This window comes from Odocoileus virginianus, chromosome 14 (genome assembly GCF_023699985.2).
Source record: "Odocoileus virginianus isolate 20LAN1187 ecotype Illinois chromosome 14, Ovbor_1.2, whole genome shotgun sequence".
Classification (NCBI taxonomy): domain Eukaryota; kingdom Metazoa; phylum Chordata; class Mammalia; order Artiodactyla; family Cervidae; genus Odocoileus; species Odocoileus virginianus.
Window position 1 is genome coordinate 60,218,273 of NC_069687.1, and position 24,690 is coordinate 60,242,962.

General features: G+C 39.1%; 1 protein-coding gene across 8 annotated transcripts in view; it reads left to right on the top strand.

The window, feature by feature from the left end:
* The window catches only part of ARHGEF28 (Rho guanine nucleotide exchange factor 28), a 319,641-nt gene that overhangs the window by 205,224 nt on the left and 89,727 nt on the right, over positions 1–24,690 (top strand). For all 8 annotated transcript variants that reach the window (XM_070476813.1, XM_070476812.1, XM_070476810.1 and 5 more), the window contains 5 exons: positions 9,029–9,150; positions 12,649–12,929; positions 15,801–16,008; positions 18,749–18,860; positions 23,043–23,085. In XM_070476813.1, coding sequence (XP_070332914.1) covers positions 9,029–9,150; positions 12,649–12,929; positions 15,801–16,008; positions 18,749–18,860; positions 23,043–23,085 — 766 coding nt within the window. The remainder of the gene's footprint in view (positions 1–9,028; positions 9,151–12,648; positions 12,930–15,800; positions 16,009–18,748; positions 18,861–23,042; positions 23,086–24,690) is intronic.

Consider the following 24,690-nt stretch of genomic DNA (forward strand, 5'->3'; position numbering starts at 1 on the left):
CATTGTATTCTGGCAGTAGGTCTCCAGGGGCAGGACGTGAAGAAATACATTGGGGGTACAAGTCATACTGTAACCTATTAATGAAACTTCCTAATGGGAAAATACCAGACATTGCTCAAATACCATTTTCTTTGATTTTATAAAGTAGGATCCTGAGTAACTCTAATTATTAAATAAAGTACTTTGAACTAACTGGGAGAATACCTGCCTCTCTAGAGTTGCTGTTTCCTAGTTGTGTGACCTTGGTAAGTTAATTAAATAGCACCACAGTTTCTTATTCTGCAAAAATAACAAATAGCATGGTTTTTAATGGATTGCTTTGGGAATCAAACAAGTTAATATATAAAAATCATACGGTGCTTGGTTCAGAGCTCTATCTGTGATAGCTAAAATAGTGACATTAACCTGTGTAAGTATCCAATATGGCACAGGTGTCCAATAGATGCTTACTCCTCAAGTATCTAAGTGTTGGCTTCTACTTGCTTCCTTTTATTGTTCCCCCCCACCCCATCTCCAATCATCTTCTTCAAGTACCTTTACTTTGCAAACCTACCTGTGTATGCATGCTCAGTCACTTCAGTCAAGTTCAATTCTTTACAACCCCATGGACTATAGCCCACCAGGCTCCTCTGTCCATGGGATTCTCCAGGCAAGAATACTGGAGTGGGTTGCCATGCCCTCCTCCAGGGGATCTTCCTGACCCAGGGATCGAACTCAACATCTCTTACATCACCTGCATTGGCAGGTGGGTTTTTTCTTTCTTTCTTTTTTTTTTAACCACTAGTGCCACCTGGGAAGCCCACCAACTGGGAAGTCCCATTAGTCCTTTAAAAATAACCTACCTGATATTTTAAATAAGAAATTAAAGAGTAATACTTCTGCATGTCAATAGGGTCACACAGGAAGCCCTTAGCGCCTGTGATGGTCTGCACAATGGGGTGTCTGTTTTCAGCTCAGACACCAACCAGAGCAGTTACTTATCCTAACAGGAGGGGCAAAATGAGACTCTCATCACTGCAGGGTGATAGACAACCCGGAACAAAACATGGAGGTAGCGGGCAGGAGGAGCCCAGAGGAGGAGCACAGCCTCGTGACTCTTGAGTCTTGTGTGGAGACCTCCTGGAGGTCGTCCACAGTGACTGTGCTTTGAGGATGTCAGAGCCGGAGGCCGAAAGCCAGGGAGCATGGGGACCGGTAGTCAGTAGACACTCAGTAAGTGATGAAAAAGAGAATGAGTGAGTAAATGGGTGGATGAATGAGAGGAATAAGGAAGTGACACTCCCATCACCACCTGGAGTTATACAAAAATAGCTAGGCAACAGGAAGACCCCTCAGAATCAGAGAAAACCTTACCAGACCAGAAGAGAGTGTTTTTCTGTTGTTGTTGTAAGTGGTACCGGGTTTCTGTCCTTTTCTTAATGAGAAAGTATTCACTCCTTTGGGGAATATTTTACCAAGTATCTGCTATGTATCTGATGTAGTTCTAGGCACTGGAGGAGTGAACAAAACATTCAAAGTCGCCCTTCTCCTAGAGCTTACATTCTAGTAGAAGGAAACAGACAATACATGATAAATACATGATATGCTGGGTGATGTTAGATGGTGGAGGAGGAAATAAGTCAGAGTGTAGGGGGTTGCTATTTGATACATATAACAGTCAGCTTCTGTGATAATATTTGAGTAGAGAGTAGAAGAAGGTAAGGGAAGGAGCAAGTCTTCTGTGTATCCAGGAGGAAAGTACTCCTGAGAGAACAGCAGGTGAGAATGGCCTGAGGCACAGGAGAGCTGGGCCGGCGTGGACAGTAGACCGAGTGGCAGACTTTAGAGAGGTTGGTTCAGGGTGGAGGAGGGGAGATTATGTAATTGTGATTTTTTTTTTTATAATAAGAAATAAGATTTGGTCTTTAGCTACTTTTTTGAGGGGTGGGGGTCACAGAGCAGCTAAAATCCTCAGAAGGTTCCAAGTGCTGAGAATGATACGGGTGCTTTTGTTGTGTTGATGAGATGACTTTGGATCTAAGGATGGGGGCTGAAGATTGAGTTCAGTCAACAATGGCCAAAGATTTCATCAATCATGTCTGTTTTGTGAAGCCTCCACCAAACCCCAGCAGGACTGCGTTTGGGGCACTTCCAGTTGGTGGACACGTGGCAGGACTGGGTGACTGGCCTGATGGGAGCGGGCACAGAAGCTCCGTACTCCTTCCCTATATCTCGCCCTGTATATCCCTTCCCTCTGGCTATTCATGGGTTATATCCTTCTATGATAAACTGGCGATCTGGTAAGTAAAATGTGTGGTCAAGCCCCAGGAAGAGGTTGTGGGAACCTTGGATTTACAGCCAGTTGATCAGAAGTATAGGTTACAACCTGAACTTGGAATTGGTGTCTGAAATTTGTGGGGGTGGCTGTTTGTAGGATTGAACCCTCAGCCTTTGGAATCCGATGCTGTCTTCAGATAGGCAGTGTCAGAGTTGAGTTGAGCTGTAGGACACTCAACTTGTGTCCAAGAATCGCTTGAGTGTGTGGGAGCTTCCCCACCCTCAGCATGGGAATGGGGCCCCAGGCCAGTGGGGTGAGACTCTGTAGGTTGTGGTAAAGTTTGGCTTTGACTCAGAATGAGGTGGGAAGCCACTGGAAAATGTTGCAGAGGCAGAGCATGATTTGATTTCCTCTGTGAAAGAAGTGCATCGCCTCTGCTGTGAAGACCAGGCCGTGGAGGACAGAGAAGCAAATGGAAGGTGACCAGTGAGGCGATGATACCTTGTAACAGTCTTGCCGAGAAGATGGTGGTGGTGCCCTGGGTAGTAGTGGAGTGATGAGGAGAGGTCAGGCTCTGGGTCTGTAGGTTGTGAGAGAGAGCAGTGGAAGAGTCCTTATCTCCTGGGAGGAGCCGTGTAGGAGGGAAAATGGTGAGTTGTGTTTCACAGCCGTTGTGTTTGACATGGCTGCTATACAACTCGGTGGCGATGCCGAGGAGGCAGCTGTGTCCAGGGAAGAGGGCTGGGCTGGAGGTGGGAATTTGGGAGCGGTGGTCGTGTCATGGCGCGTGACGCTGTGCTGTCCGATGACCTGGAGAAGGAGTGCGGGCAGAGAGAACAGAGGTTCGAGGCTTGGTCCTGGAGCCCCGCAGCTAGCCAAATCGAGACGACGGGGGAGACTGAGGAGGAAAGGCAGGAAGAGAGAGAGAGGGCAGAAGGGCCGTCCTCCGTCACACAGTCCTGTCACACAGGAGAGCTGACCTCCAGATTCTGTAACGGGAAGGGCACGGGTTACGTTCAGTGCTGGGAATTGACCTTCAGATTGACCTTAAAGGCTTTACCTGCTCTTTTTGTGATGGTTAGTCATTCTCAGTGAACTCTTGCTGTGTTCGTAAGCTTCTAGGTTTAAAACAAAACTGAATGAATGAGTGAGAAAGACACACACAGGAGATGTGAACTGAGAGGCCCGGTGCTGCCCGTAGCAGTGAGAGCGTGGTGCCAGAGTGAGTCAGGCCAGGTCAGCAGCAGGTTTGCAGGAGCTGCCGTGGTCGGGTTTGTTTATGTCTGGGTGTGGGTCTCTTGCGTAACCAGGCAAATAGGCCGTGCTTTCCCTTACTTCCTGCTAGGCCCTTCGCCTCTTGAGGGGGAGCTGGATTTCATTAGAAGTCAGGTTGCAGACGCTGTAGACGGTCAATGGCCTTAACCGTTTCCTGCCAGAGCGGGGACAGGTTCAGTGTCAGAGAGCAGGAATGCATCCGCCTTTCCTGCGGCACCGGTTCTCCTCCTTGCTCCAGGTGAATATATTTCTAGTCTCTCTCGTGTGTCACCTCAATAGAGCGCCTAGTATAGCGAGGAAGTGCTGATGAAAACTTCTGCTTCAGGGAGCCGTCCCACAGATCACATTACAGAACAGTGAGAATTCAGGGCAGCGGGGTGCGGGGCAGAGAGAGCTGGAGATCCCCTTGGAGTTACTGTTTATCCTCCAGGCATTCTGCAGGGAGAACCTGGCCCGAGTCCACTTCATCATGTTAGAACATCGTAGTTTCTGAAATCTTCCCTTTGTTCTTGAAAAATGCTGTCTCTGGTTGTCTGACTTGATGCTTTGTTCGCCCTGCTCTTATAAGCTCTCCCATTTCGTAAGATCTCATCCTTAAATTGTTGGAGGTAAATTTTATGGGCAGGTTGGGTTTGTTTTTTGGTTACTGTGTTCAGGATGAACTTGGCAAAGTTTTTTAACGTGAGCTGAATCTGGAAATAAGAGTTAAAACATTTTAGGAGCTCTTCATGTAGTAAGCAGAATGTTTTGTGCATTCCAGTTGCCTTGGATTGGTTTTCTATGTGTCAGGTTATAACCAAATTTGAAATTGTTTTTTTAAGAAGCAAAACTACAGGAGAGAATCAAAACTATATAACCCTTGTTTACTTTTCTAATAATAGCAAGCATTACTTTGTGTCAGGTTAAAATCCTTTGTTTCAGATTGTGTTCTAATCACTTAAATATTAAACCATTTAATATACACAGTAATTTGATGAGAGAGATGTATTATCATCCCTATTTTATAAATCAGGTAATGGAGGTATGAAGAGGCTAAGTAACTTGCCCAACGTCACACAGCTAATAGATGGTGGAGTAGGACTTTGAATCCAAGCATTCCAAGGCCCTTGTTCTTAATGACTGCAGTACACTGCTCTTTACTCATTGAAAATTGGCAGCTATTGGATGGGAATTTAGTTTTTGTTACTTTTAAACCATCTCTGAAATATGAGTTTACCAAATATTAAAAATTGATACTATCATCTAAACTCTACAATTAGTTTTTTGCTAAGAAAAACTGTTTACAAAACAGCATTCATTTAGGACAAAGAGCTGATTTTTTTCTTATAAATTATTTCTGTATGTTCATTGAAGAAAGACCTGAAGGACATTGTTTTCTTTTTTGGCAGGGGGAGCAATAATTTTTCCCTTAATTCACTATTGAAGTGGTTACATATGGAAATAATGAAATCATATATCTTGAAAATCTTGATAAGTTTTATTCTTTTAATGAAACCATTGTAGGTTTTCCTTTGAACTGAAACTAGCAACAGAGCATTAATCACTTTAATATGAATATATGTAACTGTTGTTTATTTGAAGATACTGTATAAGACTTTTCTTTCCATAATAAATCTTATTCTGCTGGTCTGCAGCTCCTTATTTGTAGTGACTGGTGTTCAAGTTAATAAAAGAGTGGAAGTCTAGTAAGTCTGTGTCGTCTTTTGGGTTATTAGTCTGTAGTCACTTCTAGGTCCTGTTATCTTTAGATATATCTTGGCAAGTGGAGGCTATGGATGCTTCAGGGAGTTATACTGCAAAGGATTTGGGGGCCAGTTTTATAAATAGTTGCAGTGTGTGACCCAGAAAGTCTACATGGCAGGTTTTGGATGACAGATGGAGAGAGGAGACAGATTTTCCCTTCTGGCAACTATTTTAAGATTTTGTATAGTCATGCCCTCCCTGAACAAGGCTTACTATCATTACCTGAGTGACAGGATGAGGACGTGGTCTAAGCCAGTTGTCCCAGGTGTAGGGTAAATCCTCTGGCCACTGTTGATCTTTGATATGGTATCCCAACCCAACACTAGATGACTCTGAGTCACATGGTAAGGCAGGTATTTCCTTTTCCATTTTCTTTTAACTGTCTGATTCAAGGAGGAGTTGACACCATTGCCCCTTTAACATCTCCCAAATCTTTCAGGATCTCCCTTTATGACAGAGAGCAGGTTCTGAAGATCCCCAACTTTGATAGGCAACTGTGTTTGGTCAGAATGTAGTTTCATTGTTCTGCGTTACCTTGTTTTAGTATGTGTAATTCTCTTCTACTTTTGACAAGAAATACTGGCTTTCTGTTTACAGTGAGGATAAGGTTTTTCTATGAAAATTAGTTTTATTCAAAGGAAAATGATGAGTTAATCTAAAAACAAGAACTAGAGTATATAATAATATAGGTGTTATGTAGACATGGCAAAACTATGAATTTCATAGAGGAGTGGCAAAATTATGGGAAATATTGGTCTGATACCTGCTAAGGGCTTCCCTGGTGGCTCAGTGGTAAAGAATCTGCCTGCCAGTGCAGGAGTTGTGGGTTTGATTCCTGGGTTGGGAAGATACCCTGGAAAAGGAAATGGCAATCCACTCTAGCATTCGCCTGGGAAATCCCGTGGACAAAGGAGCCTGGCAGGCTACAGTCCGCGGGGTCGCAAAAGAGACAGACGGGACTTGGCGACTAAAGAACAATAACCTCTGCTATGGTTAATTATATAGAGATCTACATTCTCTTCTGTGTTTGTTTTGGAATTCAGAATGTTCAGGTCTTATTGGCAGAGAGCTATTATATATGATATGACTTGCGTAGGAGAGAGACACTGAGGCAGTGCCGTCATCAAGTATGACAGTATTTCTGCAAGAAAAGATATGACTGTACAGTGGGATAAATAGAGATAAATACATGGCCCCATGTGGTTCAGCTCGGGTCATGAAATATGTTTTTGAACCAAACTTAAGGAAAAATGTTTTGATTTTCAGAGATTTCTAGGTTTCAGAATCACAGATAAGAGATTTTAGATCTGTCTTTGTAAACAAATTGCATCATTTTCTAAAATACTGAATTATTATCATTTTCTAAAATACCAAACTAATCATGTAAATAACAAATAATACACCAACTTGGTCCAAGTAGCTCTGCTATCTTTATTTTACTGCTGTGTATCACCTCTGTATACATTCTAACCTGCTGTATTGGGCCAGGTAGATTTGTTTGTGGAAGAAACGTTGAATCCAAGTGACTTTCTACCTGTGTATATGAAAACGGTAATAGTTCTTGGTCCTGCTCAGCCTTGAGATGTGAGGGTCAGTTTTGAACATAGGACTTGCTCTCTTGGTAGTTAAGAACTTGGATATTGGCTAAATGGCAACGCCTTCACTGGCACCAGACAATTTGAGGTAATATTTCATTTGGTTCTATGTTTTTAAGATAGAAAATCCATCAATTGTTTGCAACTGTTTAGTTGAGTGTAATGTTAGTTCTTAGACAGTCTAGTTATCAATGAAGTCTTAATTTAGCCATGATCAAAATATTTAAAACTGGGCATGACCAGCTTCCCCAGCCAACTATTTTATAGTCTGTGAACTAAAGACAGTGTAGAGCAGTTAAGCTGGATTAATTACAGCTCAAGGGTCATGCTATTTATGATTGGTTTTCGAACATTCTGGAAAATGATAAATGAGCAAGTATTTTCTTCAGAATGCACTGAGATTTGCCAGATTCTCAATTTATACCCTTTAGAACATGCTTTTATTTTTTTTTTGTAATTAGCATGAAAATGTATAGTAATTGATCATAAAAATTATACTTAAGAAGTATTTGTGGGTTTGTATGTTATATTGCAGCTATTTAAATAAACTGATAAGACACTATAGACATGAAGTTTTGCTTTTACATTGTGTATTTCCTCAAGAAGCTTAATTAAATCTCACTTTACTGTTCTGTAGGGAAGAGGTATACTTAGATGTAGAATTTGAGGCCAGGGCCATTTGGTTCATACATATTTATATGTGAATTTTATATTGTCGTCCAGGATTATCCATGAAGAATAGAGGTGTTTTTTTTGTTTTTTTTTTTTTTTTACTTATGGTACTTTAGTGCAACAGTTATTAATGTTTTTTCATTTCTCAACTCACTCCCATGGGCTTACCTGGATTTTAAGTCATGACATAAATAAGACAGGTGGTAGGATTAGGGCTACTTCTGATGCAGCAGAGGCAACACTATCCCTTTTGCACCTATTCAAGAAACCTTACTGGAATGTCAGTGAGGATGACATTTGCTATGGCTGTAACTTTCAGTCTACCTTATTAAAGTCATTTACAGGTATTAAGAATCTACTGTTAGTATAATACACTATGATTAGTATTATTAACCTTGTACCTCACACTGAACATGGTAAAATCACCATTAATAATAACAAAACATCAAATATAACAGTGACAATATTTATTGAGCAATTGCTAAGTGCCAGGCATGTGTTAAGTGCTTTTCATGTCTGAACTCATTTAATCCTTATAACTGCACTATGAAGAAAGCATAGTAATTATCTGCTTTTTTACGGATGAGGACACTTTGTAAATGTATTTGGAGATCAAGTAAGTTAGCCAGAGTCACAAGAAATGAGGTATTCTGACTTGACAATGTTTTATTATCTTCAACTTTATCTTCCTCATATAGGGCTTCCCTCATAGCTTGGTTGGTAAAGAATCCGCCTGAAATGCAGAGACCCCAGTTCAATCCCTGGATCTCCTTCCCTGGAGAATGGAAAGGCTACCCACTCCAGTATTCTGGCCTGGAGAATGCCATGGACTGTATAGTCCATGGGGTCGCAAAGAGTCGGACACGACTGAGCGACTTTCACTCTTTTTATCTTCCTCACAAATACAGTAACATCTCAACTCTCTGGGACTCAACTTTGAGCAACTTTGACTGCCTGGAACAAACCTGAGAACATGGGAAGCAAGCAAAAACATTTCTTCAGTAAACATAGAAATAAAACTCTCTCTGTATGAGATTATACATATTCAGCAGGCAATGAACGGCTAGACTGTGTCCTATCCAGGGTCCTTTCGGAAAGGGTCTGGATCCTGACTACTTCAGTGGAATCTGAAGCTTCCAGTGTGATCACTAATGCTTCCATGCTATAAAGTGAAATGAGTTTTAGTTTAGTGTTAAGAATTGAAGACCAAAAACCCAATTGATTCTTATGAAAATCTTTCTTGGTCGGAAAAATAGTGTTTGAAATGGGCACATATTTCTTTATCTGAAATGACTCATTCTTTACAAAAGTTTTAGGTAACAGAGGGTTCAGATGTAAAGAGAAAATGCTTGCATTGTTGATCTTGTTATGTGAAGACAGCAAAATGCCATCTTGATTTTTTTCTTGTGGTTTGGTTAAGACGGTAAAGCTCGACTGTAAAATAAATTCCTTCTATTTATTTGCCCTGTTTTCATTTTTCCTCTAGATCGTTCCTTTGATGCCCTCAAAAAATCCAAGCACCCCCCAACATTTCTTGCAGCTGGTCAGCTCTCTGACATGCTGAATGGTGGTGATGAAGTCTATGCTAACTGCATGGTGATAGATCAGGTGAGGTATGAGTGCTGTCGCTAGGGGGATCTGTCGTCTTTTAAAAACGTGCACGTGTCAAAATTCCATTGCGCATTGTAATCTCAGAAAATTCCAGCCTAAGAGCAGCCCAGGGTGATGTTGCCGTGGAGTCTCGTCATACGATCACTTAACGTAGGTCCTTCCTTGAGAACCCAGCACACCCTACCCTCCACCGAGAAGCACCATGGGAGGGGTCCTAGGACACTGGCAAGGAGAAGAATGTGGGAATTTATCCCTGGGGCCAAAACAGGAAATGACATTTGGGAGGCCAGCTTCTTCTCTGACCTGATGATGTAATATTTGTATTCAAATCCAGCAGACACTAATGAGTGAGAGCATGATGCCAGGCCTATGTGAGACTGTCGCATAAATTACTTGCTTAATCCTCACAACACACCTCTTAGTGTGTGATTAGGATACAGAGCTTTAGTATTAAAACAGAATGGTGTCATGTTGCAGGGAGGCTGGAACCCTTTAGAATTCTCCACCCATTCCCTGATAGAGATTTGTGAGTTAAAACTCATAGAGACAGATGGCTTGGATGTGTATCTACTTAGGGATTTATTCTTTGTCCTTTCCTGTAGCTTGGTGATCCTCACATTTTAATATTTTAAAAATTAAAGTATAGTTATAGATCTGAAAATTTCTGCATGCCCTAATTCATGGAAGATTTAAGGGATTCTCAAGAGTAATTTTGATAGCACGTAATTTCTGCCTTATTTCCTGGTTTTAAAACCTGATCTCCACATAAGAGGCTTTATGTATATGCTCATTGAACAGTGATATATTTTGTCCTTTTTGGGTGGTGGTTGTTAGTATACATATATTGTATACTATATTGTTAGTATACATATATTGTACCCTATTGTATCTATTACTTATAGATATTTTCTCTGATGTAAACTTTTAAATTTTCTGTCTAGTGGATGCTAATTTCTGCCCATTGGTTGAATGTCTCTTTCCTTTGGTTATGAGAAATTGTTACATTAAGTGCATAGTATAAATGGCATAGATTGGAATGATATTCAAAGTGACAGAACAACCAAAAAATCAGAATGGATGTCAGCTCTCAATAACGAGTGTATTTCTTTTGGTGTAAAGCAGCTGAATGTCAGCCCTAGTTATAGAAATCTAGACACAGAGTTTAGGACAACTTAGGACTTAGGACAACGACTTAGGACAACAACTTCCACTTAGGACAAAGTGGGAGGTCTGGGGACATTCTTTTAAGAGGCAAGGTAATTGGACTTCCTGGGCTCTAGCAACATTCCAATTTTAATGGTTTTATTCTGTTGCCACATTTTCTCAGTGTTTAAATACATTTGTCATTGTTTTTTCATTCTGTTCCTCGGTGAATATTGCAGTGCTTCCATTTACCTCCAGTAGCTAAAATTGTACTCAACTCAACATTTGTGGGGGCAAACTGTGTCTTTGTATGTTGTAAGATACCCTAAAAATGGAAAACTTTCCAAACCAAAAATGAGGTTAGGATATAACTTCTGTTTGGAAGCACTTTGAGTGAGAGAAGTTTTGCTTTAATAATGTGAAGCATACATCTAAAGAGAATTCAAACAGCCTGATTGACAAACTGAAATCAAGAAGATTGCTGAATTTGTGCAGTGAAACAAAAATCAAAATCTGGCTACAAGTCACAAAGTTTCTTATATTGGTGTAGTGTAGTTTGTAGTATAATTACATCATTTGTTTTACTGTTTTGGTTACCTATGTACATTTGAATAGTAAGGACAACATAAGGAGTCCAAATTCTGCATACTGAAAATAATTTCTAGCAATATCTGGAAAGAATCTTACCTAATTTTCTTCATCTCCCTCAATCTAGCATGGAAACCTGAAAAGACTGCTAGCTTATTTACATACTGTTTCCCCTGAATTTTCAAGGTTATCAACCTACCTGATAAGGAAACTCATGTGATATAAACTATTTTGAAAATTATCATATTAATTACTTTGAAAAAAATTTATTTGGACATTATTTCAAGCCTGCATAATTCAGTACAAAGAATTCTTATATACTCTTAATCAAAAAATTTCCAAATTTTCCATATTTTACATCATTATTCTGAGTATGTATTTGTATATGTATATGTGTACTTGTAAATGCTTTAGATATGTATACAAATATTAACTTGTTTGAGAGTAAATATGATGCCCTTTTACTCAGTCTTTCATGGTGTATTTTCCTAAAAGTATGGATATTCTCTTACTTAAGCCACATAGTTACCAAAATCAGGAAATCATCATTGACACACTACTATTAGCTGTTTACAGACATTATTCAATTTTAGCCAATTGTTCCAGTAATGTTCTTTGTAGCAAAAGAAAATTCAATAGCATGTCTTGCATTTAGGTGTTGTGTCTCTTTAGTCTTCTTTAATCTGGGACAGTTACTTTGTCTTTTATGATAATTTTGAAGAATACATTCCAGATTGGTTTTGGTGCTGCTCCCTTTGTTTTTACTGTTTGCTCGCTCAGAAGTGATGCCTTTTGATGACCTCCACTTCAGATCACCAGTACTTCCTTAGGGCAAGTGTTTTTATCCACTGGTACTTAAAAAAAAAAAAAAAAAGATTATTTATTTGGCTACCTTGGGTCTTGGTTGGATCATGTGAGATCTTCCCTTGTGGCGCACAGTCTCTAGTGACATGGGCACCACTAGTTGCAGGGCATGGGCTTAGTTGCTCAGCAGCTTGTGGGATCTTAGCTTCCTAACCGGGGATTGAACCTGTGTTCCCCTGCATTGGAGTCATAACCGCTGAACCACCAGGGAGGTCCCCAACTGGGAATGTTTTTTCACACCATCCGGTGGAGGCGGTACTTTCTCTTCCTGGTGAAAATTTTAGATCAGTCTTTGGCCCTCCGCTGGCTCCCTCCCATGCAGACTTTTCCAGACTGCCCTTACCCTAACGCAAAGGCTCATGGCAAGAGTATGACAGTTTGCTGGCTGAGATTTGATGTTCAGTATTTACAGGTAATTTAAAGTTTGGGGTATTTTCTGTCTTCTATTTATGCTAAACCCATACATCTTAGGTAGCTTTATTTGGTCTTTTTGTTTGTGAGACTCAGATTTATGTGACCACCAATAACTTGGTTTCCCAGGTTCCTACAAACTATTTTGTAAGCTAAAATGCCTACTCTTTAATTTTTGTCTCAAGTATTTAAAACATTTCCCCTCATTTTGAGTCAGTGGTTCATAAAATGTTAAAATCACAGTCAGTTTCTGATTTCGTAACACAGTTCATAAAACACTTGGTCGTCTTCCTTTTGTGAATTATGGAGAGCAGGAAGTACACAAAAGTATATCATGTAAGAATTCTTTTGCTTATATAAGAAACATAAGAACAAAAAGACCAAAAAAGATAAATAAGTTGGAGGGTCTTTACATTGTGAAAACTGTATTCTTTGCTCAGCCAATCTTTCCTGCTTTTGCTCAGAAAATATTTTTCTTTCAACTACCAGGTTGGTGATTTGGACATCAACTATATTAATATAGAGGGAATCCCTGCAAATACCTGTCTTGAATCTATGGGTTCTTCTTTGGGGCCTGAGAGCAGCAAACCTATCCTTCCTACTGAAGCCAGTGCTGGCACATACCCTCCAAATAAGAACACAGAAGTGACATCACACACGGAAGCCCAAGCGTCTTTCATATCATCATCTAGTTCATATGCTTCCAATTTGAATCTTTCTTTTGGTCTTCATGGATTTGAAAAGGAGCAAAGTCGTCTAAAGAAAAGAAGGTAAAGTACCGCATTCTAGAGAGAAAATGTAGAAAATGAAAGAACTTTGTAGCTGGATATGGAAAATTCTATTTTCTTATTGTTATTGCCCCCACCATTTTTATTTCTACATCAAAATTTGCCTCCTTTTAGGTTCTTCTATTCCATGACTTGAAAGTAAGATACATAAGAAAACTGACAAAAAGTAGAGGAAAACCACAATGAGATACCATCTAATACTAGATAAGCAAAAATTTTATAAAGTGTAATAATACCATATTTTGGTGAAAATTCATATGATAGAAACTCCTGTATACAGTTGATATGAGTGAAAATTGTATAATAACTTTGGAAAATATTTTGGCATTTTCTTGTAAGGTTGGATGTTCATATATATTATGACCCAGTAGTGTTACTTCTGTGTCCTAAGAGACATGTATAAGACTATTTATTGCAGTAGGAAATAACCCAATGGGGTTGAAAAAATAAATTGCCCTCTAGTTACATAATGGGATACTGTACGGTAGTAAACATGAATAAACTGTGACTACATCTGCTTGCACAATCATGTGCAACTTAGAAACATGAAGTAGAACAAAAAAAGGAGCCACAGAATACTTCAGTCAGATTTCACATTTATAAAATGCAAAAACAATCTGTTACTGTAGGGCATGTGTAATGTGCTTAAGCAATAAGGAAAAACAAATGAGAAAGAAGAGGATAAAAATCCTCAAATTTAAGATACTTGTTACACTGAGTGGGCATTGTAGGGAAAGGATAAAACCACAGTGTGGCCAATGTTTGTTTCAAGTTGAGTGGGCTGATGGGTGTTTATTTTATTTTTAATTTTTTATGGGAGTATAATTGCTTTTGCAGGGTTGTTAGTTTCTGCTGTACAGCAATGTGAATCAGTTACGTGTACACACCTCCCCCGCCTCTTGGCCCTCCCTCCATGTCCCCACCGTCCTACCCATCTAGGTCATCAAAAAGCAGCAAATTGAGGTGTTTGTTTTATTTTTATTCTCTGTAACTTATAGTTACCTTACACATAATTTCTTGTATGTGTAAAAATGTCCCTAGAACAATAGTTTTATTGTATATGATATGATTGTACATATTTATATATGTGTGTGTGTGCATGTGTGTGAGACCCTGTATTTTTGTATTCGCTTCTTATCCATTCATCCTTTAGTCTATTTTCTTTAGGGAATAGGCCCATTTTTACTGATTTCATTTTATCCTAGGGCTTCCCTGGTGGCTCAGATGGTAAAGAATCCGCCTGCACTGTGGGAGACCTGGGTTTGAGCCCTGGGTTGGAAAGACCCCCTGGAGAGGAGCCTGATGGGCTATAATCCATAGGGTCGCAGAGTTGGACACAACTGAGTGACTAAGCACCTATTACTTTCTTTAGGTAGTGAGAATGAAGAGGATTCTTCATGAGGGTGACAAATGAGAATGAAGAAGATAAAAATTCCCAAGTTTAAGATAATTGTTACATTGAGTGTGCATTGTAGGGAAGGACTAAAACAATGGTGTGGGCAATGTTTGTTTCAAGTTGAGCCTTATATATCCAGTTTTACACATAAGATTATGAATCAAAATGACAATAAAATGAACACACATATGAGTATATATAAATATGTACCTGAATGAATATTTGACAGAGACTTAGTTGATCAGAAAGGAGTGAAAGGAAGGGTAAGCAGCAGTCACTGGGTGCTGATCACAGGGTTGTGCTGATAAACAACAGCTTGAGGTTAGAAACCTTTAACAGCAGGTATTGGTACCAAGAGTGATGTCTACTGCATAGATAATAAAAGATCTTCTCTAGATTTTAATTGTATGAATTATAGTTTTAAAGATGCTTGTGTGGTCGTGTCTGCAAATTAAACTGATGGGACATTTTGGGCTCTGCTTTGACACAAGAGACAAGGAAAATAACCAAATTTGAAGTCTATTTCTGGTTCTGTTTCAAAATCAAGATGATGTGTTGTTATTAAAATTTTAGCTCCAGAAGTATAACAGCCAAAGAAAAACTACATTTGAAAAATGCATTATGCATTAACATGCCTATGGAAATTCTCAGCCTCAAAGCTTGAGTGGTTTAAAATGGAGATGGAACGGAAGGAACTGAAAAGGTGCAAGGTCAAATTCTTGCCTTTTAATTTTATGGTTATCAAAGTTAAATGAGGAAAGAAAAGCAGTAGGTTCGCAGCACCACCACCTGCTTCTGAAATGGAATTTTCATAGGAATCATTTTTTTAAGTCTCTAAAAGTGATAATTGAACAGGACATGTTTGGAATCTCGCTTGACTCGTGCCTGACCCATTTCTTGACACCAGGTCCAGAATGAGATCGTCACATCTCTCCTTGTCTTAGCGTGCTTCCACCCTCCTGACTTGTCCAGGGGCGAAGGAAAGAATACCATGCTGCATTTTTCACGTGTAAATTGCCCCAGAGCCTGCCCCCTCTCCACGAAACAGCTCAGTGGCTCTGTTTTGTATGTGTTTTTAATATTTGAAGGGTAACAATTTGGGCCTTGTAATATTCAAACCCAGGTCTCCTGCAATGCAGGCAGATTCTTTACCATCTGAGCCACCGGGGAAGCCCAATAATTATATTTATAAAACAGAAACAATGAAAATAGTACTAACTTGAAATGACTTTTGTTAGGTTGAAATGTTCATTTGGGGAAGTATAAAATCTTGTTTAAGAACTATTCAGGATGAGGGGAGAGGAAAAAATGATAAAAATCACTTAAGTATGAATTTTGTTAGGTATTGAATGAGAGCCCCTTGTAGCTGACACCAAGAGAGAATCTGAATTCAGGGACATAGAGGGCCATGGCTGTCTTACTTGATGGCTGAGTTGTTTATTTGCTTTTTGCTGCAGTTCCAGCCTTGATGCCCTGGATGCTGACAGTGAGGGAGAGGGCTGTTCGGAGCAGTTGCTCAATCGCTACACTCCAGCGTGTCCGAGTTCCTCGAGAGCTGGCATCACTAGTGGGGATGAACTGGACTCTTTTGAGACCAGCACTGAACCAGATTTTAATATCTCCAGGACGGAATCATTTTCTTTATCAAGTAACCTGCAGCTGAAGGTATTCTTACTGCTATTCATTTGGTTTATTAAAAGCCTGAAAAGTATGTTGTCTAAATCTGCTCATCTCTGAAAGACAAATTATGTTTATGGTAACACATGTGAATGTTTTTTTAATTGAAGACCCATGAACTTCATGAGTCTGTCTTTTTACTCTCCCACATTCTAATGTGTATTCTGTCTTTTTACTCTCTCACATTCTAATGTGTATAGTCCTTACGTACAATGGCTGATTTGTTTTCATGAACCCCCACCAATGCAGATCATCTTTCATGTTTTTGGAAAATTTTACCATTTTATACAGTGTTTTCTGCCATCATCCCTTAAGCAATGGGAGAAAGGCTGGTAGTGTGAAGTGAGTTTAAATGATCAAGCGTGGTGCTGGAGATGAGGTAAGTAATATTGACAAGGCAGGGGTAACATTTGTGGAGCTGCATGAACTCGTCTGGAATACCATAGACTCTTAGTTTTTCCACAGGAGACAGCTTTTGTGTCTTTTTTCACATTGGAGTTTCATTTCATTGTGGTTTCTTGAAATGACTAAACTCTTCCAGTCTTACAGGGAAGTCCTTTTCTGTTTGGACCTGTTTCTTTTTTGTTTTTATTGTCCACTTGTTTTCTTTTTAAACGGAGTTTACTCTGTAAATGCAATGTGTTTGAATAAAACACTATAAAACGATGTGTGCTGTGCCTTAACCTCTCTTATCTCAAACATACGGTGGTTATGATTATGTTTTATTTTTATACTATGCTCTACAATATGTAAAACATGCTTCATGTATGTACAAAATACACAATCTCATAACTCACCTAGGATATAAACTGCTATTTTTATTTTAACTTTTGATCTGTTAAAGTTCTGCAGAGATTAGATGTCCACATTGCCCAAAGCTTGGTGACAGAGTCAGAACTCAAATCTAGGCCTTCTGACCCCAGAATCTGAATCCTGTACCCTCAGCTCTGAGGTCTGTAGAGCTGTTATCATCTTCTGAAACTAAAGATCATGTGATATTTCTGGATAATAAAAATTAGATATGGTTGTTCATGTAGCTATTTCTCAAACTTGTAATTTGAATGGAACTGTGAAAAACTCATCATTACTTAGAAGAAAAAGTAATTCTCTGTGAAACAGTTCTATACTGTTCACTTTTATGAAGAATCTGTCCTATAAATTATGGCTTGCCTTGCCTTTGTAATTACCCTCTATAACTTTTTGCCAAGGAATTCTGGATAATTTTCAAATTCCTGTTAGGAAAAATGATTACCATGCATGACTTCGATGCAGAGGATGGCACTTGGCTAAGGCCCTTTGTGGCCAACTCACTGTTAGGGGAAAACTTAGGTTGGCCTTTTGGACCTCCAAGCCCACTGGGTCTTTCCTAATAAGAAAGTCATGGAGCCATGACTCAAGGCCATTCAAAGCAAGGTCAGGCTTCTATTTTCAACTTTCCTCCAGGCTCTTTAAACCACGAGCCTAAGGCAACTATGTGCTTTTACTTATGGAGAACAAAAGGAAATAGTGCTTCTAAAGGGCTGTTGCTGATGCCTTAATTTTAGTAACACATTTTGCAGCACTTTCTTTTACCTCTAACCTTAAGTGGTATCTTAATAGTTAATGGGAGGTGGGCATCAGTCCTAAGTCCACATGGCCTCTGTTGGATGGGTTTGGGTACCATAAATGGCTTTAGTGACATTCTTTTGCACATTCATGTAAGATCTCTAGAACATGTAAGAAAAACATGTTTTTATTATCTTGCCTTCTTGCACTTTCACATATGTTGCCAATATAATGATAGAAATAATAGGTTGTTGGGCAAGCAGGAAGAAAACAGCAGGTCATTTTAAAGGGATAAAGTTAAACTGTATAAACCAGTGATAATTCAAACAAAATCCCAGGAAGTACTGGATGGAAGATCTGTTGAAAGATGAGCAAAGACTAGAAGGATTTGTATAATGCTCTGATGCATTCTTTTTTGGAGGCTGCAGCTAGTATTACAAATAGCCTTTGTGTGTTAGTCACTCAGTCATGTCTGACTCTGCTCTGTCGTGACATCTCATGGACTGTAGCCTGCCAGGCTCCTCTGTCTGTGGAATTCTTCAGGCAAGAATACTGGAGTGGGTAGCCATTCTCTTCTCCAGGGGATCTTCCCAACCCAGGGATCAAACCTTGGTTGCCTGCATTGCAGGCAGATTCTTTGCCATATGAGCTACCAGGGAAGTCCTCAGGAAATAGCCATTAGGAATTTTTAAAAACATAATTTTTGGTAACTGTTTCTCTACCTTCTAATAATTGTTATGTTTATAGATCTCAGTTCATTTGGAATTTTGCTTAAATGCTACAGTTTAAAATTATAAAAATAAATGACAACTCAGGCCAAAAAAAGTCAGACTTGTTGAATATGCAGAGAAAATCATGTGACTTAATTTTTCATTTTTAACCAACATGGTTAGAATATTATACTTGTATCCTAAGTATATACTTAAATATATCCTATATACTTGTCTAAGGTATATAGGAACTATTCCCGGAGCTCAAGTTTACTAAAGCATTCAAAAGACAATAGCATTTTTTAGAGTTGTGAATGAGAGACAAACAGAAACAAATCATTAATAAGATTACATCAGAAATATTCAAGTTGAATCTTTTTGTAAAGGTCCTGATTTAGTAATGTTGATGATGAGTGCATACTTTCAAGTCTTCTATAGAATTTTTTAAAAAGCTTTGTTATGATTTCTTTTAGGAATCATTGTTTTCTGGAATCCGTTCACGTTCGTATTCCTGCTCATCACCCAAAATTTCTTTAGGAAAAACTCGATTGATCCGTGATTTTACAGTGTGTAATTCAGTTGAAGGTAAGCATTATTTACCATTTGGCTGTGAAAGCATTCTTTTCCAGAGTGGATTTTCAGTTAGTAAAAGTACATAAAATATATAAGAGGAGCAGGAAAGTATTCTAAATTTCATTTTCACTATTGAGTTTTCTAAACTTAGCAGAACCCTCAGCTCACTGGATATCACATAAAGCATAAATTTTATTTTGATGAAATCACAAATATGTACACACCTCTCTGCTGCCTTATTTTTTTAATGTTTTCCTCAAGGGCAGTGTAAACTAGAAATTATTCTAGGTTCCTTATTGTGAGGACTTTAGAGAATTTTATTTAAGTAAATTAGTGCTGAAATAACCCAAATATCCAGAGGCAAAGCATTGCAAAATTGATTGTCTTCATTTCTTTATTTAGTAAGGAACTTTAGCAAGTTAAAATAACAGAACATACTTGAAACACCAATAGGTATATCTCAAACAGTAGTTTTTGTGGCCCATGTAAACAATTGTAGGTAAACTTTTATACAATCAAATTTTTTTTTTGTTATTAGATTTTGTCCTTTATTCTAACATATTTCAGTCAGCTAATCAAATTAAATATTTGAGCAAGTCTGATTCCCAATTAAAATACAGTATACCTATAGAGAATTGATGCTTTTGAACTGTGGTGTTGGAGAAGACTCTTGAGAGTCCCTTGGACTACAAGGAGATCCAACCAGTTCATCCTAAAAGAAATCAGTCCTTAATATTCATTGGAAGGACTGATCCTGAAGCTGAAATTCCAATATTTTGGCCACCTGATGCGAAGAGCTGACTCATTTGAAAAGACCCTGATGCTGGGAAAAATTGAAGGTTGGGGAAGAGGACGATAGAGGATGAGATGGTTTGATGGCATCACTGACTCGATGGACATGAGTTTGAGCAAGCTCTGGGAGTTGGTGATGGACTGGGAGGCCTGGCATGCTGCGGTTCATGGGGTTGCAAAAAGTCAGCCATGACTGAGCGACTGGACTGACCTGAACTTATACCTACGGAAAGGAGTGCATATTATAAGCATGTAGCTTGATGAATTTTCAAAAGTGAATTCAGATCAATAAGTAGAATAGTTGTGGGCAACTCAGAGCTGCCCTTGTAGTCCCTCTTAGCTACTACCCCAATTGTTAGCTTAATTCTGCAGTGTGATTATTTAATACTTTCTGTTCATAGTGTATTATGTAATAATTATATTTAAAAGTATTATTTGGAAGTATCAATGTCAGTCTGTAGTATATAGTATTATTACAAATTTTTTGTCAGTATATCAGATAACGCCTTTTTTTGGTCTGTTATCCTTAAGAGTCTTAGAGGACTCAGAAAGCAAGAGATGTGCTTAAGTATTCTCAATATTTAGAATATTTAAAATAGGACTTATTTTACTCCTTTTTTCTTTCCTTTTTTCTTATTCTTGCTTTGTTACATTGCCATTATTTTGCATTTTTATGCTATGTGGAGCAATATTGAAAGTATAATCCTTGTGCTTGGATCTGCCATTCTAAAACAGTGACTCATGAATGGAGACGTTCAATCAATATTGCTGAGTGAATATACCAGACAAAATGCATAAAATACAAAACAAGTGCTGCAAGGCATTTTTTTTTTCCTTTTTCTTCCTGGGATGTCTTTTTGGAAGAAGAGAAAACAACGCTGATACAAGGTTTTTAGAATGGAAAGATGGAGAGAAAGGACTAAGAAAAAGCAAGGATACAACTACCTTGAGGGGACAGGAGTAGAAGATGGATCGAATTTGCCCTGGATTTTTTTTTAAAATACCATAAGATAAGTCTTTCTAGGATCTCCAGGTCCTCCTGACCTTAGCTTAGGTTGGGATTCCTTTTAATGGCAGCGTTGATACTTTTTCACTGATAGTCTTAGAGATGACGAATTAACTTTGTGCTGTAACTATTTGGAAAACACTTAAGTTTTCTGTGCAGTGTGCAAAATGGTATCTTTGCCTTTTTGTCTCTAGTATCTCTGATTGTTAAATTCTGACAGTTATGATGTTTGAGATCTCAGATGACTGAGAGAAAAATTGAAGTTTGTAAGGGAAAGAGCCCTGATTTATGAGTTCTTTAATGAATAAGGAAGGGTATTTTTGCTTTACATGCATTCCTTAAATCTTTGCATTTGAATTAGAAACAATAAGAAACTGAAATGAATTCCTGTTTCTTTCTGTGAATGAAAGCTTGCCTTTAGACAGTATATTTAAATATAGGGTAGTTGAATGAAGTTTGACACTCTCCAGAGGTAAGAATTACAAACAGGCAATTTAGGTTGAGGTTAGACACTAAATGTACAAAGATTCCAATGGATATTATTCTATGGTAGCAAACACTGGGTTGATAACATTTAGGTCAGTCAAAATCATAGGACTGTGAAGAGTAAATTAACTCTTAAGGAAAAAGAAATAATTTTAACTGTGTGTGTGTGTGTGTGTGCATGTGTATGATCACAGCACATGTGTGAAAGCTTGACTGCTTCGAAGATGTGTTCTAATGTTTCATTGTTCAGTCTGCTTAATCAGAAGTAAATTGATATTTGTGTTCTTACAAATCCTCGATCAATGAGTTTTGAGTAGCTCTAAATTTTTTTCTATTTGAGCAGAGTCCAAGTTTTCTTTTCTTCAGTGGAAAACTCTAGTACATGAGCTGTAATATAGATATACAAAGATAGGATGGTCTTTCAGTCTTTTTTATACGTATTTGTAATGTTCTGTTTTCCTTATCATTTCCAAAGGGTTACTTATGATAATTTCTCCTGCTTTTTTTTTTTTTTTTTTTTTTGGTTCTTTTTTTTTTGAGCCCAGAGTACAATGGTGGAAACTTTATTATTTAATGCTTTATGCATGAAACAAAATTCACTATAATTCCATTTGGTAGTTCATGGGTTTAGATAAAAAGGAATATTCTCAATGTTGAAATGACAACTACAGCATCACTAAGACAGACAAAAGTGCTCTACATTTAAGAATTTGAGAAGTGCAGTGAATGTACTTTTGAACATTACTGTGCTCTGAGGGATGGAATCCCGTTAGATTTTGTTCAGTTTCCTGAGCCTGATTCTATTACTTTATTCGCTTGATTATTTTGGCTATAAGGCTTATTCTCCTGACACCTCAGTCTGTGTACCATGAGAATAATGCTTTCTGCCGATGACTTAATTTGCAGGATATTTAATGGAAAGAAAATAAAAGTCTTCGGATTCTTCACAGTGGGTTTTCTACTACCTACAGGATAGTCTTGGGTTGAGCAGTGAAATTCCACATTTCCGAGGATGTGTATTTCTTAGTTTTCCTCCGTGTCGCTCTGGCCCATTGCCCGCTGCAGCCCAGCGTTGCCTCTCACTGTCCTGGGCTGACAGTGCAGGACCTGTCCCTGCCGCGGGGATGCCGTGCTCCACAGGGGCCGTTCCCCTCCAGTGCCTCTGCTCCATCCCTGGGGAAGCAAGGTGGTGCCCAGCTGCCCCTTCCTACTCTCCCACCCCCAAGTCCGGGGGGGAGGGACTCCCCCTGTCCCGTGAGCCACAAGCCCATCTCCAAACTGACTGCTCTGTGAAGGCACTACAGGTATATTAAAATGGACTCTCCCTTAGGCTGGCTTTCAAGACTTTTCTTTTAAGCTTTGCGAAAAAGCCTCTAAGATATTTATTGATTCGGTATTATGTGGGAAAACAAGTGTTAAGAATAAGGAATGAAGGGATAGGAGGGAAATTTGGGGGAGAATGGATATGTATATGTATGGCTGAGTCCCTTTGCTGTCTTCCTAAACTATCACAACATTGTTAATTGGCTATGTTCCAATATAAAATAAAAAGTTAAAAAAACAACAACAACAGGGGATGAAGCCCTAGTGAGAGATGCTGAGAAAGATAGAACTGGGTTTCCACCCTTCTGAAAATGTTTGCTGCCCCTTGCTGATGCTAACTTAGTTCATAAAATCATTGAATGTTGCCATGTTTTGGCCTCCTCTCCATTTTCTCCAAATTAGGGAAAGTGTTAAAGATATCTGGAGAGTGCCCTAGTTATACAAAATAACTTGTTTTCTTGTTATTTGCTAACTGGTGGTATGTATAATGATAAGGTAGAGTTGAATACATTGTATGCACTTCAGACTAACACATGACTGCTAGTTCGTCTGCCTTGGTTTTCATTCTATTGTTCTGTGTCTTGTAGAGCAAAGAGCTTACAGCTTGCCGGAGCCACCAAGAGAAAAAAGGTATTTTAACTCTTTCAGATTTCCTGAGGCACTGTTTGATTGGTCTTTGGAAATGTTTAGCTGTCGTTTTCGATGCCTGTTCAGTAGCTTGTGGGAGGCTTTGCATGACGAGCCGGCTTGAGGCTCCGCTCCCCCTGTGACCTGTACGGGTGGCCGTGTGCCAGCTGCTCCTCTCAGCGCCTGGGTGAGCGGGGCTCAGGACGGGACAGCGTAGGCTGGGGTGATTTCCAAAGCCGAACACGTCCATGCCCAGGACAGTGGGGAGCGGCGTGAGACCGCCTGCTTTAGGAAGCTCTGTCCACCCCGACAGGCCCCTGGCGCCAGTTACAGAGAGTGCCTAACATCCCTGCTGTCTGTTGTCACGGAGTCTTGTTTAGAAGGGTGAAGTTTGAAACAAAGAAAAAATGATACAGAAAATGCTCTGAACATTATCAACTTTCTGATTAATATGCAGATTTGGAAGCTATATGCCCTATGCTGCTCTTTCCTCTAGAAGGAAAAACTGTCTTTGGAGTTAACCTTGGGCAGCCGATGAGCCAGCAGAGTGGACTGCTGTGTTCTGTGGGTCTCGAGAAACTAACCGTTCATGAGTCACACTGTGAAATAGCCCTGGGGCTATGTCAGAAATGGCACAGATGTTTGACTTTGAGAGACCATCTGAGAAGGAAGAAAATAGTTTTAATTTGGGTGCTATTAATGCTCAAACTCTGAGATCTTTTACTATATAGATCAGAATGGACTATTTTGCTTTAAACCTTGGACTGGAAGTATGAAGAAGAAAAAGAAATCTCCTTTTGTTCCTTTCTGTTTTTTGGAAACCAGAATAGAAATTTTGAAGCAGAGACAGACTAAGAATGCCCTTTAAGAACAGGCTGATGAGGATGGCATCAGGACAATGACGATGATGACTATAGACAGCAATTACTGTTGTTGGGTGTTTTTATGGGCCTGGCACCATTTTAGACGATTTACGTTTATGACTTTTTTAAATGATTTACTGGCTACTTCTGGAATTTGTTCATCATCTTGGTCATCATTTTGATTAGCAGTCTTCTCCTTGCCATCCTTTTAACAATTGAAGAAGTAATGGACTGATTGTAAAGATTTTTTTAAAATAAAAAATATTTTCCATCAGGAGAGGAATTTAAGACTGAAAGAGCCAATGTCAGAATTGGTTAAGTACTGACTTATGAAATGTGTTAGCTTGAATGGAGACACAGACAGAACAGACTGATGGACATGGGGCAGCAGGGAGGAAAGAGGAGGTGGGTTGTGTGGAGAGAGAGACATGGGAACTTACACAATCATATGTAAAACAGATAGCCAATGGGAATTTGCCGTTAACAACCTAGAGGGGTGGGATGGGGAGAGAGATGGGAGTGAGGTTCAAGAGGGAAGGGACGCATGTATACCTGTGGCCGATTCGTGTTGATGTTTGGCAGAGACCAACACGATTCTGTAAAGCAATTATCCTTCAATTAAAAAATAAATGAATTTAGAATTAAACAAACAAAAAGTAAAAGAGCTTGAACAACAACAACAAAAAGTGTTAACTTGGACGGGATGTATAAGGAGCATCTCTTTCTCTCATATTCCTCATTCCTG